General features: G+C 38.6%; 1 protein-coding gene across 2 annotated transcripts; it reads right to left on the bottom strand.

The window, feature by feature from the left end:
- Positions 1–7,627: 7,627 nt before the first annotated feature.
- LOC148018494 (very-long-chain aldehyde decarbonylase GL1-4-like) lies at positions 7,628–18,391 on the bottom strand. 2 transcript variants are annotated; one of them, XM_087661475.1, is made up of 12 exons: positions 18,201–18,391; positions 17,826–18,055; positions 14,488–14,732; positions 13,483–13,702; positions 10,920–11,041; positions 9,842–10,119; positions 9,419–9,526; positions 9,114–9,320; positions 8,749–8,859; positions 8,299–8,475; positions 7,868–8,074; positions 7,628–7,778 (listed from the first exon to the last, which is right to left on the bottom strand). In XM_087661475.1, the coding sequence occupies exons 1-11, from the start codon at positions 18,315–18,317 to the stop codon at positions 7,910–7,912; spliced, it is 1,980 nt and encodes a 659-aa protein (XP_087517601.1). In that variant the 5' UTR covers positions 18,318–18,391; the 3' UTR covers positions 7,628–7,778; positions 7,868–7,909. The 2 variants fall into 2 exon arrangements, with proteins under 2 accessions (XP_087517601.1, XP_087517600.1); XM_087661474.1 differs by lacking the exon at positions 7,628–7,778 and having other exon boundaries at positions 7,780–8,074.
- Between the last annotated feature and the right edge of the window lie 311 nt (positions 18,392–18,702).

Here is an 18,702-nt window from a genome sequence, read left to right as displayed (position 1 = left end):
CAACAAGGGAGTAAACAGTCGAGCCCAGTGAATCATAGAGCGCAAGGAAATAACTTGCAGCAGAATGATGCACCAAGATAAATATTGTAGAGGGGAAAGACTACTATAGAAGAGTTGCCACAAGGCAAACTATGGCTACATCCAAATTTGCAATTTAGCTCAATTGAAAGTGAATTTCCACTGATGACCCCACATGGACTAATCTCTTGGAGATTTATCCATCTTCACTTTGAACTAGTCTCTTCCAGGCTACTTCTTCAGCACACTTGTCCATATACACTTTCACAAGTCTCTTCTAGGCTTGTCAATCTACAGTGCCATCAGTCTCTTCCAGACTTGTACTGGGCCTTAACTGTCCAATCTTGACTCACTAAACATTCATGTCCGTTTCACATACTGGCCATGCAACTCAGGCGTTTAGATTTCAAGAGGGATCCTTCCAAAAAGAAAAACCAAAAGTAATAAAGTATGTAATAAAGAAATCAACAAAAAGGTAATAGTTGTCACAGTCTTGTGACATACCACCTTTGAACCCGGGTCGCATGGGTGAAAGCCAGGTATCCTAACCGAACTAGACGACAATGGAACCATGTAACCGGCATGTTCACTGAAAGGGCGGTAGTGTACAACCAAAATATATAAATGCTTTCACCCAATTCACAATCGCCCACTTTATCTGAACTTAAAGACACAGAATCAAGGAGACATACAGGAAGCTAGAATGCTCATGTTGTGACATAGACACCCTATTTGCCCCTAAGTCAGGCGCCCCTTGCAGTATTTCTTTATTTTTAAAAAGAGAGAAAGTACAATGGGTTGTCTTTCACCTATTCTGGGTGAAACTTGGCAGCATACCAATACAATGACTGACCCAAAACAAGTTGACCAGGAGGGGAAACTCTGCCCAAGTCTGAAACCTCTGGTTGGAGTGCAGAATTGACCATTTCAGCCTACTATAATTACTGGTTCAGACCTATTTTGAAACCTGTTTTCAACTCATATTGTTCCCTGTACTGTTCAGCCCACTGTAATTATTGGTTCAAACCTATTCTAAAATCTGTTTTCAGCTCATACTATTCCCTCTACTGTTCACCAACATCTATGCCAAGTGCCTCTTGATTCCGGCATCAATTGGGCTCTGAAATAACCTCTGAACAGTCCAGAATCAGTACTGATTTAGTGTTGTTTCGGGCACTTGCTTGGTGAGGTTACCACCCTCAACTGTGCCTGCTCTGGGACAGCAAACAACTGCTCCTGTTCCTGGAGAAAGTAACATCTTGCCTCACGCAAAAACAGCGTATTCCCACACAACTGTACATGAATCAGAAGAAAGACCCTTGATTCTGAAGCTTAACCATACTGTCAAAGAGAGAAAGAGAGAGTAGGAAGCAAGCTCAACCCTTTGTGCATCATAGACAAGGTAGACCAGCTCTCAATAGCTCTCTATCTGCAGCTATCAATCTTCCCTTTCACAAATGAGCCCCCAATACCCAAAAAACTGCACGCCAGACCCTCTTTAAAGAGATAAGTGAATGAGACCCCAAATCCCATTGGGATTCCTAAAAGTATGAAAACTTTGTGTTCTTCTAGCTCCTTGCATCCTATATCAATCAGTATTGAGATATTTGCAATCACACCTAATGTAGCCTCTTTGTGTGAGGCAGTCTGGGCTTAGGAAATGCAGGCTGTAGTAATCTCATATGCACAGAGAGGGAAGATTACTATCCATCCAACAACTATAAAGCATTGTACTTGACTACCACTTTTCATGTAGAATGAATACAATGTCATGATGCTTTGTACTTTTAGTTAAGTGTCTTGTCATTGTCAGTCGTATACAAGATTGTGTTTATGAGTCCAAGTCTCAATCTTGGAACCTAATTCACTTGTGTAACAAACAATGTCTTTGTTTCTATCATCATGAGTTCATTCTTCTTCTTCCATCCACCATAGCTCATTGCCATGTCTTAGATCTCGCTCATTTTAACATGGTATCAGAGCCCAGTCGAGCATGACACTACTTCTCCAACCTCTCTTGGTTCCTCTCAATCTCGGCCCAACTCACATCTAGCTCAGGATCAACGTATGACTTCTTTTCTCAACTTCATCTTCAGCCAAGCTTGTGGCAGCCATAGCCAAACAACACATAGCTCTGATTGAGCCCTTGGATCTCACACTACAAGCCATTTCAGCTCACGATTTCTTTTGGAGAAACATTCCTCTACTCTTGGCGAAGCTCCTTGGTACATCAAAGTCAAACATTCGTGATCACTCAAGCCAGCATTGCGTGAATTTGAGCTCGTTGCCTATTCTGCGCCATCATCAAGTCGTATTGCTGTCAATGCGTGCACAGACTGCGATCTTCCCTGCGACCATAGGGCAATTCAAGGATGTCTCATGAGCTCTTTTCCCATCAAAGGATTCATTAAATGATTCTCTCTACAGGCTGATGTAAACAAAAAACCACTTGACTACTAAACCTAGAAGAAGAGTCCATAGCCATTTCAATATCAAGCTCTTGAAATTCTTTAATTTTTCTCTCTTGCCACTCAAATCATCTGCCTACCACTCTGATTTGAGTCCTAATTAGTGCCAACAAGTATTTAAGCATTTAATCAGGAAGATTTGGAAGACCTTGAAGATTTGAAGCACTCATTTGAAGGACAAGCATCAAGTATAGTGAGATTTCATGCTATCATTACTTGTGTTTTTTAAACACATTGCAAGTCAACTTGGTTGCTCATAATCTTTAGTCAGTTGAAGATTTTGTTTTTAAGTCATTCAAGATTAACTCCTTGCTAGCCATTTGGAGCTGATACCCTATCATGGAAATGTCAAATAAGAAGACTCTTATATGGCTATTTTCAATGAAGAGTAACATACTCTTATTGCTCATTTCAATTACATAGAAGATATTTTTAGTCTACATGCACGAGGAAATGGAGCTGCTCAAGTGCAATAAATGAATCCATTTATAGATTTTGAAGACACTCCAGCTACCTTAGTCATCATACAAATCTCAAAGATTATACCTTTGCTTGAGGAGGACCATAAAGACAAGAATCAGATGACTAATGCAAGCAAAGTCCATGAAAATGATGATCATGAAGGAAAGATCAAAGAGAAAAAGAATAAGAAGAAGAAGCAGAAAAATCATGAAGACTCTGAAGCAGCAAGCAAAGTGAACATCAAGTACATGATAAAAAAGGGGCAAGTTTGACTACTCCGACAAGAAGACCTACAATGAATTGAATATCTATGTCAAAAGTAATGCTGAAAACTGCAAGGGCCTATTGGTCCTTGTGTCACAAGACTGTGACAACTATTACATTTTTGTTGATTTTTTTATTACATACTTTATGTGGTTTTTCTTTTTGGAAGGATCCCTCTTGAAATCTAAACGCCTGAGTTGCATGGCCAATATGTGAAACAGACAGGAATGTCTAGTGAGTCAAGACTGGATAGTTAAGGTCCAATACAAGTTTGAAAGAGACTGATGGCATTGTAGATTGACAAGCTTGGAAGAGACTTGTGAAAGTGTATATGGACAAGTGTGCTAAAGAACTAGCCTGGAAGAGACTAGTTCAAAGTGAAGATGGACAAATCTCCAAGAGATTAGTCCATGTGGGATCATCAATGGAAATTCACTTTTAGTTGAGCTAAATTGCTAATTTGGATGTAGCCATAGTTTGCAAAGATGGTCAGAAGACTAGTGGGGATGCAATGGAAGCAACTTCTAAAATTTAGAGAGTTACTATTTTTGGACCCCAGAATCTGTTCGCGCCATTATCTTCGTTTTTGTATGAGGATTAATCCTCTGGTCTGTGCCGAGGTCAAATTTTGCACGGAGTATGGAGAATTTTAGACCGAAAGGCTAGAATGGGAAACACCTTCCAATGCTGCCATTTGGCACAAATTTGTGCACTTACCTCTTTAAAGAGGGTCTGGCGTGCAGTTTTTTGGGTATTGGGGGCTCATTTGTGAAAGGGAAGATGGATAGCTGCAGATAGAGAGCTACTGAGAGCTGGTCTACCTTGTTTATGATGCACAAAGGGTTGAGCTTGCTCCCCACTCTCTCTTTCTCTCTTTGACAGTATGGTTATGCTTCAGAATCAAGGGCCTTTGTTCTGATTCATGTACAATTGCGTGGGAATATACTGTTTTTGCATGAGACAAGAGGCTCCTTTCTCCAAGAACAGGAGCAGTTGTTTGCTGTCCTAGAGCAGGCACAGTTGAGGGTGGTTACCTCACCAAGCAAGTGTCCAAAACAGCACTAAATCAGTATTGATTCTGGATTTTTCAGAGGTTATTTCAGAGTCTAATTGATGCCAAAATCAAGGGGCACTTGGCATAGATGTTGGTGAAAAGTACAGGAAACACTATGAGCTGAAAACAGGTTTCAGAACAGGTTCGAACCAGTAATTACAGTGGGTTGAACAGTACAAGGAAAAATATGAGTTGAAAGCAGGTTTTGAAAACAGGTCTGAACCGGGCGATTGTGAATTGGGTGAAAGCATTTATATATTTTGGTTGTACACTACCGCCCTTTCAAGTGAACAGGCCGGTTACATGGTTCCATTGTCGTCTAGTTTGGTTAGGATACCTGGCTTTCACCTAGGCGACCCGAGTTCAAAGGAGGTATGTCACAAGACTGTGACAACTATTATCTTTTTGTTGATTTTTTTATTACATACTTTATTTGGTTTTTCTTTTTGAAAGGATCCCTCTTGAAATCTAAACGCCTGAGTTGCATGGCCAGTATGTGAAACTGACAAGAATGTCTAGTGAGTCAAGATTGGAAAGCTAAGGTCCAGTACAAGTTTGGAAGAGACTGATGGCATTGTAGATTGACAAGCGTGGAAGAGACTTGTGAAAGTGTATATGGACAAGTGTGCTGAAGAAGTAGCCTGGAAGAGACTAGTTCAAAGTGAAGATGGACAAATCTCCAAGAGATTAGTCCATGTGGAGTCATCAGTGAAAATTCACTTTCAATTGAGCTACATTGCGAATTTGTATGTAGCCATAGTCTGCAACGATGGTCAGAAGACTAGTGGGGATGCAATGGAAGCAACTTCTAAAATTTAGGGAGTTACTATTTTTGGACCTCAGAATTTGTTCGCGTCATTATCTTCGTTTTTGCACAAGGATTAATCCTCTGGTCTGTGCTGAGGTCAAATTCTGCATCGAGCATGGAGAATTTTAGACCGGAAGGCTAGAACGGAAAACACCTTCTAGTGCTGCCATTTGGCACAAATAAGGATAGCAATGGATGCTGGGCAAAGTCAAAAAGAAGCTAGATTATCTCAATGTACTCCATTGCTCATTTGCTGGTAGAATGGTTGTTCTGAAGCATATTCTAATACCTTCCACAATATATTTCTTAGCATGCTAGAGACCTTCAAAAGATGGGCTCAAGAAGCTGGAGACACTTGCCAAAAATTTCATGTGGTCAAATAGCAATGAGCAATTTAAAATTTCTAAGGTAGTTTGGGAAGGCTATATTCTACCAAAGGAATTGGGAGGACTGGGACTCCCAAACCTAGACAAGATAGCCAATAAGATGGCAGCCAACTAGATGCCACGAAGGTTCCAATATGAAAATGAAAACTAGTTTGTACTCATCATGGCCAACAGTAGAAATTTCTCTTGAACTATCCAAGATGGAAAGAGATGGATCCATTAACAATTGCTTTCAGTCAAGCAAAAGTCAAAGTCAAAGGGTGCTCAGACTTGATGAGAAACATCTAGCTTACTTTCAAAGATCAGGTCACCATTTCTCCAATCAACAACTTCACTCTTTCATGGAATGCTTCTGACTCTATTTGGCTTAGTATATTTCATGGATTGGTGGAGGATGGGCAATTTCCTATCGCATATAAGATGCTCAAGAAAGGAATCAAACAATGGTCAAACATTTGGAATTACACCTGAAGGGGGTACTAGAAAGATCTGGATACTCTAAATAACCAATTTCATCTATCAAGGGAAGAAATCGCCTTGCTCTTACATAGAAGAAACTCTTAGGGGCTACACATTTACCATACAATTTAGCTGAATAAGAAATTTAACTTCAGAGAAATTTGTCGTTTAAATTACAAACCACTTCTACCTATTCAAGAGGAAGGATTCACCCAATAATCTAGTTAATAAATTAAACAAGAGATGGCACATCCATTGGAATTATGACCAATGAAATTACAGATTCGTCGTGATCTGGATTTCCAACATTCAACCTAAAAAATCTGACTTGTTATGGTTGATTCAAATAAAAGGTGTCTGGACATGCTCCATAGCCAAAAAGCTAGGCATTTATACAAGTCTATGCCTTCAGAGTCACAAAGAAAAGGAAACCATCGTCCATCTTTTCTTTTCGTGTCAGTTTAATCGAAATGCCTTGAATCTACTATAAAGAATGATTTTCCCTTTTCATCCCTCAACCATAACATGGAAAGAATTAATTCTTGGTGAGATTTATGGAGTGTATCCTGTTATTTGGAACTGGCTGCGTAGTTTATTTCTGCGGCAAATATAACTTACTTGAAATAATGAACAGCTCAATGTGGATCCAATACATAGTTTTAAAGAGGAGTTTTTGTTTCAGGCCAAGATTCAAAGAAAACAATTAGCTAAAGACTGTAGCAAGCATCCATCAACCCAAAAAAAAGAAAAAAAAGGAAGATCCATACGAAGGATTGGACATCGAGATGAAGAAGTTCTTCATTCATGAAGAAAAGATAAGGAAAATGGAGCGCAAAGAAGCATGGTTTCTTGCAATGTAGAAAAACCTACTGCCAACACAACACCCTTGATATAATGAAAAATGTAGTCAAGAAATGAAAAGCTAAGCCAATGTAATTAGAAGTTAGCTTGCTAGGTCTAGGCAGGTAGACTATTGCTTGAGTCCACAATTTGTAATACTCCTTTACTTTTTCTTCTACTAATACAACTTATCATTTACACCCCAAAAAAAAGATATGTGGTAAAGATATAGAAGATATCAAGTGTACCATTGGGCATCAAGATGAAGAAGTTCCTCATTCATGAAGAAAAGAGAAGGAAAATGAAGTGCGGAGAAGCATGGTTTCTTGCAATGTAGAAAAGCCTCCTGCCGACACCCTTGATGTAATGGAAATGTAGTCAGGAAATGAAAAGCTAAGCCAATGTAAATAGCAGTTAGCTTGCTAGGTCTAGGCGGGTGGACTCCTACTTAAGTCCACATTTTGCAATATTCCCATTTTCCAATACTCCTCTTTTACTTTTACTTCTACTAATATAGCTTATCATTTGCACCCAAAAAAAAAAAGATATGTAGTATTGATATAGAAGATACAAGTGTACCATTGGTTCCTTAGGGTGGTTTCAAACTCATCCAGACAAATGAGTCCAATCACACAAAAAGGTGGTGCAATCAAGCCGATTGCAGACCAAGCAAAAGTCCCCCACTAGACCTCAAAACAGTCCATAGATCCTAGGTTGGGTGCATATTTGACCCTTAGCAACCTTGGTTATAGGTAAATGTTGAATGACCAATGCTGCAAGTTCAAATGCCATCTGAAGCAAGAATGTGGTTTTCTAAAAACTTAAGCAAGGGTTATGACGATCAAGAATTCCCCCCTACGAATAACTTTTGAAGCTTCGAGTGTGGTGCACTAGCAACATGATCCTGTCCTGCAACGATACACCATTAAGGTACTATCTACCTTGGAAGTTTGTGGTGGTGCCTCTCATTCATTACTTCATCGACGAGAATTTGTCGAACCCTTAACATGTACATAAATCTAAAAACAGAAACAATAAGGTGATGTATTTTTTATACATGTAGTTAAATTAAAAAATAGAAACAAAAAGGCGATGTATGTTTTCATACATTATTCAGAACAGATCGGACATATGGATGCACATTGCAAAGCTATGGAGTGCAGAGAGAGAAGCCGTGCTTGAGGGCTGCGTCCCAAGAGCTTTCAACCTGCGAGACGAGGATGTCGCCTCGGAAGTCGTGATGCTGCCAGGCCTCAAGGGCGTGCAGCATCCCTGCAGCGTAGCACGCCCTCGCCACATTCCGAGGCATCACGTCCTGAAACAAAAGAAAAACAAAGAGATGGACACTGGCTTTCAAGTCCGCCATCGCAGAAGATGGAGAATCAACAAAAGAAACCACAGTTACAAACCCTAACACGCGCCCGGCAACTGGCATGGGAGAGGAGACGGAATCAGCAGACACAGTCACAAACCCTAACACACGCATATCATGGAAGACGGCATCAGCAACCACAGTCAAGAACCCTCACACCGACGCACCTGGCAAGCGTGCAGATTCTGAGCGTTCGCAGGAAGCCTCAGCCCCGGCACCATCCCGTAAGTGCAGTCCCGCGCCCGATGCTTTTGAATGGGGAACGTGGTGTATAAATGAAAATGGGTACCCATGGGCGCCCACCTTTGCTCTTTATAGCCTAATTGGTCACCCACTATCCAAACCTGAGCATCATTGAACAAGAAACTTGTATGTGAGCCATGGTTTTTATCTTTTTAAATATTTCCATTCACATGATTAAGTGTGTGAGCATTGTTGAACAATAAAATTTGTCTATATTTGGTTGTCACACCACACATTCATGTCAAGAGTTTATTGTAATGCACTATCAACACTTTTGATGAGACTTTGACAAACTCCATGTCTAATGAGGCACTACGTGCTTCCCTAATGTTCTTGTCAAGAGTTGATTCGCTAGGTGTCTAGATGAGAATCACCTTGCACTCTTTGCCAGCCTCAAAACCCTTGACATAAATGAGATTTTGTTGGAACTCCACATCAATCCTTGCCCTCAAGGACTCGTATTCCTTCTGTGATGGAAACAAGGCCTACCATGGACATCACAAAAGAACACTCACCAACATAAGAATGATAACATAAATAGTATTCTATCCAATATAAATGTAACTTTTCACCTTTATATAAATTCAAGATAGTAGACAAGGAAGGGTATATATATCTAATATTCATGCACATACATATATATCTATGTGAGATTTACATGTATATTAAATATACACATGTGCATATACATGCATTCTTTGTGTGTGTACACACATCTATGTTGAAGAGTGTGTATTACCAAAACTTTTCTTCCAACTCGTTCAACAAGGTATGTTGCAATGGCACGACCCATTCTAGAATTAGCATGAGTTAAGAATACATGATCTTTGTCATCTTTTGCAATGGCTACTCTTTTGACCACAATGGCTGTAGCCAGGGTTTCGCCAGTCACTATTGGAGTACAAAACCCCTTTTTTTCCAACTTGATCACATCAAAATTTGCCTCCTACAAAACATTAGCCAAATTAAAACCATCACTCACCTCTCTCTCTCTCATGTATTTCTGTATATTTTATTGGCCAAATCAACAATATTTGTCCTTACCTTATTTAATAATCCTAGGGCTATAACCTTTGCACCTGCTTTGTGAGCTTGAAAAATGCAATCTTCAATCCAACCATTAATCCTTCTCTTTTGTGTCTCCATGTGATACTACAAAAGTAAACAAGACATCATATTAGATTATAAGGAATGTATAGACATATATATAAATGCTTCTTTTTCTATGCCATTCTCTCTTATATTTATAAAATAAAAGACTATAGACATGCAAAATCCACTTTTTCACACCATCCACTCTTGGATGTCAAGAGACCTATTGAGTACAAGGAGTTTTCGCTCTTATTGATAGTTAGATGTTGAGTAGCCTCAATGTGGTTGATTTCACAACTTGTGCTTCAAGTTTTATGTATGTCACTCATGAAAGGTTTCCACATAATAATCTAATGAATAGGTCAAGAAGTTTACTTGGAAATTGAAGCGAGGAATGACCCAAGTTTGGAGCTCCAAAGCCTTGTTGTAAGTTGTGGAAGGGAGAACATGATGGACCAAACCAACAAAGGGTGTGGCAAAGAGCCACATAAGTAATACAAGTGGCAAAGTGAAAGGCCATAAAAGCCATAAATACCATTTGTTGGTGTTGTAAGGATGGGCAGCAAAGGTTTGAAAGCCAAATGGAAAATGGAAGAGTGACAAAATCTCTGTTACATGTGTAAGATATACGCAATCCACTTTCTCTTCCCGTCCTAAAATCACAAAGTAATAGATTACACCAAATAAAATGGTGTGAGATCATATGAAAATCTAGTGAAACTAAGAGGCTATTATTTTGGCATGGCCTTTAGATATTTATATTTCTATCACTTCAACTAATCCAACTTGGTAATGGTAGTTAGAGTATGGAGTTATGTATGAGCTTAGACAACAACCATATGGGACTAAACAAACCATATTGACCAAAGATAATCAAGAACCTTAATATAAATATCGATCAATGAAAGGAAAAAGAACATGTTTTCCTTTAGGTCCCTCTTAACTTGAGATTATAGAAATAACAAATGAGATTATGTAAATCTTTCTTATTGTTCCCCAAAATTTTACTTGATAATTATCAAACTTAAACTAGGAAAGATTTTTTAACGCAAAATCTCACATATCTACAAGATTATATATTTTCTCTCGTTCAATACTCAAGTGTATACTTGAGCAATCCACTAAGGTACTAAAACTTTGAAACATGCACTTTGTATTCATTATAGATTTTCCAAACTGCATTGTTTTTACACTTCATGATAGTCATCGTAGTTCTTTGCCTATTAATAGTTCTCCCTTAATGTTCTCTTAATACAATTGGACAAAGTATAAGAGGATTGTGCACATGCATAAACATGTATGCATGCATTCACACCATGCATGTGAAGCACTTACTCTTGTGTAAACGTGCAATCACACAAGGGCTCGCACATGCATACATATGCACCTCCTCATGGAAACATTTATAAATACTATAACATAATAACTTGAAACTCAATAGATGTTGTCTTACCTTTGCGAGCCGTTTGATGGAGAGATTGCAATGTTGCATCTGCAGTCCCATAAAGATAGTCATAAAATGGGATGAAGAGAGAGAAATTGGTGTGCACTTTTGTGTGATGGAGAGAATGAAACCTGCGACAACCATCAATTTGAAGTATCTTGCTTTTAATACAAAAGATATTTTGAAAAGTAACCAATCGTTTTGATGTTATATGGCTGCATCAACATTATCTATGTTAAGGAGTATAGAAGGCTAGTTATTATTAAACTAAAAGAATGGTATCATGAAATGTAAAGGCGAGGGGATTCATCATAAATACATAAGTCTATTATGTGCTTCAATAAAAGTGAATTTTAAAATCATTTTTTAGACAATTTTTACATATAAAAGGATATCATATATTGGGGATATTCAAAACTTGAATAGAAAAATGGTATGCTTTACTCATGATAAATCCAAAAATAAGAGATTTTTTAAACTAGGCATTGAACACACATGATAACAAGGATTTACATATAATGAATCCCTTGAAACTAAAAGTAAAATAGATTTATCACAAAATGAACATTTTTAATTCATAGACTCAACTATACCCTTGATAATGGGCAATGAGTTAGCATGCTAGGGCATTGATAGGGTTACGGTGTCAAGAGGGATAGCCTATGTTGGGGCATCAGATGTCCAAGAGATGAACATAAGGGTCCACGAATCAAAAGATTGGTGATCTATATGAATGTATGCACCAAGGTCTACTTATATATACCAATGTGGTGCTAAAATGGGCCATTCTCTTGAGTGGTTGGGGGGTTAACAAATCTCTATTGACTTTTTATGTTTACTCAAGGCTATGACAACCATGCATGAAGGGAACACATGCTTGCTTGCATGAAACAAGTGCCAAAGTAGATTACAACAAAAGGATAAGCATGCGTGTGCACAACATGCCTATGACCAAACAAACCCAAGCGATACCATATGCATCCAACTATGGTTGACAACCAAGGCACAAGCAAGGAATAGAGAGTAAGCAATGCAATGGGCATGCAACCAATCAAATCTAAACCATATCATTTGCGACCAACTATAGCTAGTGACTAAGACACATACCTTGGCAACAAGGCTATGAAGGCTTCATTGGCACAATTGCCTTCATGCAAGGCACAACCATTGCTTAAAGAAAAACTTTCCAAGAGGTCACCTATCATAGTACTATCATTACCCCTACACGATTAATTGCAAGATATCTAACTACTAGGTTAAGCCATGTTGTTGCTCCACAATGGGGTGGCATATGATTAATTGCAAGGTTTTCAAAAGCTAACTTTTAAAGAGATAAAGTGTATTTCAAGCACCTCTTAACTACAGGTTGGCAAACAATGCCTCTAGAGTTCTATCACATGTCATGCCTATGCAACTTTTGGCACTAGATTTGAAGTTTTTTCTTCTCATTGCTTAAAAGAGTGCTAAGCATGTGACTACATGGTTTAGTCCCTTCATGCTTATGTATGGATTTCAACCCTAATCACCAATGGAATTTTCCAATGAGAAAGTTCAACATATAAAGGACTTTCTTGCATGTTATTTTGATATGATGAAAATTGCATGCTTGAATGTTAAGCAAGCTCAATACTAATATAAGAAACATGAGGATGAACATAAAAGTATGGTCACTTTTGAAGAGGACTTTGACTTTCACAAGCATCATATGCACCATCATGTCTACAAACAAGTTTTGGATAAGTGAAAAGATTGATTTGAAAATCATTCTACTTAGAAATATATTAGCGCACTCAAGAAGATACTTTTCCACTTTTTTAGGATGAGATCTCTTCCAAAAGAGGGGAGTAATGTAAGAAAAAGGTCTTGAGCAAACATATTCCATAGGATAGCTCGACTATTATGTTGATAGTAGGCAATGGACTAGCATACTAAGGTATTGACAAGATTAAGGAGTCAATGGATAGTATGTGTTAGGGTGTAGTAAGCCCAAGGGATGAGCATAAGGGTTGGTGGACTAAATGGTCAATAGATTAGCAAGGTTAATGTTAAGGGACTCATAAAGTCTACCAAAATATATCGAGGTGGTGCTAAAACAAGCTATTCTCTTGAGTAGATGGGAGATTAACAAAACTTGCCTTATTTCTTGTGTTTGCTTGAGGCTATGGTGATCATGCATACATGATATTGATAGTACATCTTTGCTCTCTCTCTCTCTCTCTCTCTCTCTCTCTCTCTCTCTCTCTCTCTCTCTCTCTCTCTCTCTCTCTCTCTCTCTCTCTCTCTCTCTCTCATGCTTATGCTCCTTTTTCATACTTACAATACATTATGAGAGCACACCTCCTTCAAGATGTTGCGATAGTCTCCAAGTTTACTAAGAGATGTGTAGAAGAAAGTACTAGAATCCTTTGTCAAAATGTGCAATACAATTGAGATGCATCTCTCATCATCTCAAGTCATTACTATTCTACATCTTTGACTAAGATATAAATTGACAAAGATTTACTTCACAAGAAGCATGGATTGTAAAAGAAACAAAACACAATTAATATATTTTGCTAAATTCACTACTTACGTTGGGCTATACACAATGTACTTGAGTGGAGGAAAGATTTTGTAAGCATGCTCTGGGATGAACTCAAAGTTGCAATGTCCCCATGCATTCATGAAGTCTATAAAGAGAGCATTGAAGTAGATCAATCCAATTGAGCCAAGATCTGTAAAGTATCCAGGGGCTATGCTTATCCCAAGAAGCAAGGCATAGAATAAGTGCTCCAAGAAAGGATGGTTACTTGCTGTCCAACAAGCACACACTATGTTAAAAAGTGAGAAAATCACAATGTGTTAATAATTGAGAAGTTTAGTACAAAACACAATGGATAAACTATATATGCAAATAAGACTAGAGTTCACCTCATAAATATATAACCAAGCAAAGAATATGAAGCTTTTCTATTAACCAAAAGGTTTTATTAATATCAAGGATCATGATAGTGTGCATTCACATAACTCCACAAATAGGTAAAAACTGTAAGATTCTTGAGAAAAAGGTTTGTCTAGCAAGGTTTTATCAAATCCAAGGCTTTTTTGAATTGGATGCTAATAAGTTTAATGCAATGCATGAGATATATTTTACATGTTTTGTTAGGTAAAAGTGCAATGCAACCTTGAGGGAAGGAGTTGAGAACATCTAAATCCCATGTAGCAATTACACTTGTGGAGTTTCTACAAAATCCGTTTTGAAGCCCGGATAGACCCCTCCTACATCTCCTTTTAAGATCCTTATGTATCAAAATGTGCCATATTTTAACTTTGAATGTGCATGAGTAGAGTATTTTAGAAACCCCAAATATTGAACTCTTGTGACATCTTGCATGAACTTTGACTTACTCCCCCAAGCATGGCACAACCTAATTAGTAATGTATTTTAAGAAACATTTTAAAGATGTGTTAAAACATGGTGGGCAGGTGACATTACTAATTGTAAGTTTTCCAAACCTACGAAAATGAACATATTGACATTGATAAGCTAATTAGAAGCACCAAACAGTTAATATATGTGGAAAATGAGAGAACTTACATGTAACAGGTTGTATTATAAAAGAAGTGTGATGGTGAGAGTGATATCGCATAAAGAGATAATGGTGATGGAGAGCTCTATGAGCCCAATAGTAAACCCACTCCACAGGTCCAATATGAAATAACAATCCAAATAAAACACCTTTGGTGTTCCATAGATAAAGTTCTCTCACTCCAAAGCCATTACGCTCATGCATCTCAGCAAGGCCCCAATGTATCCATGTATTCAAGAGTATCATATTCTCCCTATCGTACAAAGGGAAATTAAAATTGAGTTCAAGATTGTATAATATCATTTATAAGAAACCTTTACTACACTAGGATTAGCACATCATCAACCATCATATTGTTTTGTCACAAACATACATGAATATAAGTGTGTGCAAATCTTTTTATAAAACATTAAAAATTTCAATCATTTTGATTATCTAAGATATCCAACAAACATTTACAATAGTTCTTTAAAATATAAGAGAATCTCTCTCTCTCATGCTGAATACACAATTGCTCATTGGAAGTTACACAATACCTTTAAAATAAACTAAACCAATTTCGTGTTTATCAAGGACTTTACATACAAAAGAGACAAAAGATTTCACCAACATTCAAAACTTGAAATACAAGATAATCCTTGAGAAATCTCTTTTCGAAAGAGCTTGAATAGAAGTTCCAAACTCGACGGTATTAGCCCTAATCAACATTGTTTCATCCAAGTAACTCATCAAGTAAGGGGACAACTTCCATGATGATAACTATTGAGTCCTCCCCAACAAAGCATCTGAGACTTAACTCTTCAAAGTTTTTAGGATTGGCATAAAGTTATTCTAAAGGTAGACTACAAGCCTAAATACTTGAGAACTAACCCATGAATATCTAGCTAGAGAATATCCTAAAGATTGACCATGGACCTAAACAAGTGCGCACACATATGCACACATGTATGTGAGGCCACTCTCACTAAGCTATGTCAAGAGAAAATTTTGCTTGTGTTTCCTTGCACATACATCTACGAGAGAGAGAGAGAGAGAGAGAGAGAGAGAGAGAGAGAGAGAGAGAGGTGATGATGATGATGATGATACGGTAGTCACTAGAGGTTGAGAAGTACTATCTAGGGGTAATGCTTGCATAGCCTCTATGCCTCCCAAAGACATGCAATGCTACGAGACATCCTTAAGTTGGTGTGTATCACCAAATGGAAGCACATCAATCCATGTATGGGCTTAAAACAAGGGAGAAACTATGCATTATGTGTTGCATATAAACAAGAGCAAGCCCTTGGACTCCCAAGGGGTCCACTAGGGTTTAGCGTATGGTACCATGTGAGTGGAAGGAAGGGGGGTTATTTAAGGGAATGAAGGTACATTTTATAAGATAAGGTCCCATAAATAGGAGATAGATAAGGGGTATTTTCATATATTTCTTGCATGCAGGTGACGTCTCCTTATTATTACTAGTGAATCCCCCGTGCTTGGACTCTCCTTGAACTACATAGCCTACCCATCCAAATGTGCCATCTTTGTCATCTTCTAACCTAGCTTTGTTTATGCAAAGGACACCACACACACACACACACACACTCTCTCTCTCTCTCTCTCTCTCTCTCTCTCTCTCTCTACCTTGCAAAAGCCACATAGAGGTGGAGTTAAGAAAAATGATAGGGGGATTCATATTCAAAGACCCACTCTACATACTTGGACAAAGTTGTATTTTATTTTCTCTCTTTAATTTGCTTATGCACAAATACTTACTCAACCCTCATGTGTGTGTGGTGTGTTGTGTGTGTGTGTGCGTGCATGCGTGCGTGTGTGAAGGTCTTAGTATTCTAAAGCATGTACACATTGACATATAATCTACTCACAGACTCGAGGAAAAATAGAGTACTTTGAGATCTTATATATTTACTTTCTTTTCAATTATATAAACATCTAATACAATAGGAATACTCCTAGAAAAGGTCATGAAGATATGTATCAAGTTTTTGATAGATCTCACAATGATATATCATGTAAATGTGTGTATGATTATATATGTTCATTTGATATGTGTGGCTCTATACATAGAGACATTTACATAATTTAAGGCATAAAACTTGGAGGCGAGCATAGAGAAGGCCAAGATGTTGGTACATTAAGATCACCCAAGGGGAATATGAAGATCATACTTAGGTTTGAGGTCCTTCAATATTGTGTTTTGTGATGGGTATTTAGTTGCTCATCTAAATATATTTTTACCAACTCTATACTTCATTGGTTGCAAAATGAGAGCAAAATTTATATATGTTTAGGGTTTACTCAATGTATGTTATTAGTTTCACTTTATCCAATGGTCATTTATATGTTAGGGAATTCATTTTAAGATTTATAAAATGGACATTTACATGTGATTACTATGATTTAGTCTTTTTCTTGAACAAATAACTTAATGTACTTCAAGGATGGCCACGTGGTGTGTGTTTAGCTAATATAATTAGCAATGCTTTGATAACACGCAAGGTGATTGGCTCAACTAGTTTGGTTGAGGGAAAAAATGTCTCACTTAAGAGGTTACCTAAGCTTTTTGATTTGTTCGAATGAGGTAGCACATGGTTTGATCAAGAGCTTTTCCTTTTCGGGTTTTCTCACGGGAATTATTTTTCAAGAGGCCCACCCAAGGAAATGGTTTCCAATAACAAAATCAAGACACGTGGGGGGTTTTTAAGAACCCTTTTCGAATTACAAAGTTTGAAAGACACCTCTACTTTAAGAAAGGAATGCATCCTTCATCCCAATTAGGAGAAGAAGGATCATTACTTCTCCCTTTTTCTTTAAACAAGCTTGGTGTCTTTCCAAAAAGCTATGGAGTTGATCTCATGCGGGTTTTCTTAAGGTTTTTTGAGAAAAGTGGAGGCCGCTTGAGGCCCGTGGGGAGGTTCCGAGTTTTCTTAACAAACCATTTCTTTATCAAGAAACACCCAAGGGGTGGTGTTTCTCCCAACAACCATTCTTTAAAATGGAGTGGGACAAGTGGACCAATCCTCAACATGCCCCAAAATGGAATTTGCACATTTGATTAGAGTATATTTTTTAGAAAAATTTATTAGACGGGGGAGGTTATCAAAACCCTCCATGTGGCCTTGCTTATTTTTGTTGATAACCTTTTGTTCCTTCTCGAAAACTCCTCTCATGAGAAAAAAAAAACTCCTCTCATGAGAAAACCCGCACAGGAATAGCTCCGTTGGTTTAGGAGAAAATCAGAAACTAGTCCACGTGATATGGATTGAGTTTCGATTTTCTCCAAAAACCAATGAAACTCCCCCTCTAGGAAGCTAGTGCAACCTCTTACAATTACAGAGAGACCGACCAGGAAGCTTCGTGGTCGATTTGCTCGAAGGTTTGGCTCTTCTCGACAATCCGGTGTTTGCGAGAGATGGCGGGCAGGAAGTTGACGGTGGACCACATCTGAAAGGCCAGGTACCGCACGCCCGCTATGAGGAGGACGTGCAGGAACATGTTCATGTACCATGGCTGCCCCGTCGTGTAGCAGTGCACATGCAGGGCCTTGACTGCGATAGGAAGGAACACCACCACGTACTGCATTATAAAATGATCGCAATGCGGGCCTCAGTACAGACTTGGATTACCTCGATTAAGACCTTAATAATTCGACTACGCTGGGTGATTAGAGACGGTCGATTGAGAATGAATGGTGCATGGAATTTAAGCTTTATCATTATACCTTCCAGTTGCCCAAGCCCTCCCATGGGAACTTGTAGAGCAGTCCTGGTGTGGGAGACGTCTTCTTCTTGCGCGGCGCAGCTGGCTGGACGTTCTCATGGTCCTTCGTCACCTCCATTGCTGCAGAAGCTCAATTCTCTCTCTCTCTCTCTCTCTCTCTCTCTCGCGCGCGCTCGCGCGCGTGTGGGGTTTTATGGGTTTCGAGGGGGGGGGGGGGGGGAAGGAGTTCCAGCTTGAGCTTTGCACAGAACGTTACCTACTATCCACTGTTCACTGTTCAGTAGTGCCCACTCCCTCTGCATATAATGACTTGTCCCCAGCGCGCAGTTACTTTTTTACCAGCAGTTGCCTCCGTACTACGTAGCTCTGCTGCTGCCATTAGTACCCCCCCAAGGTAGTCTCTGCATTTACATGCCTCTCACCTTCCCACCCATTTTCCTGCACTCATTTCCGTGCTGGAAATTTGCATTTATATCGTCGCAAGGACACCAATGTGTCAAAAA

This window comes from Lygodium microphyllum, chromosome 21, assembly GCF_053477565.2.
Source record: "Lygodium microphyllum isolate KBCC chromosome 21, Lygodium_microphyllum_v1.1.10, whole genome shotgun sequence".
Classification (NCBI taxonomy): Eukaryota; Viridiplantae; Streptophyta; class Polypodiopsida; order Schizaeales; family Lygodiaceae; genus Lygodium; species Lygodium microphyllum.
The sequence above is the reverse complement of the archived record's forward strand: the minus strand, read 5'-3'. Positions and strand labels throughout refer to the sequence as shown.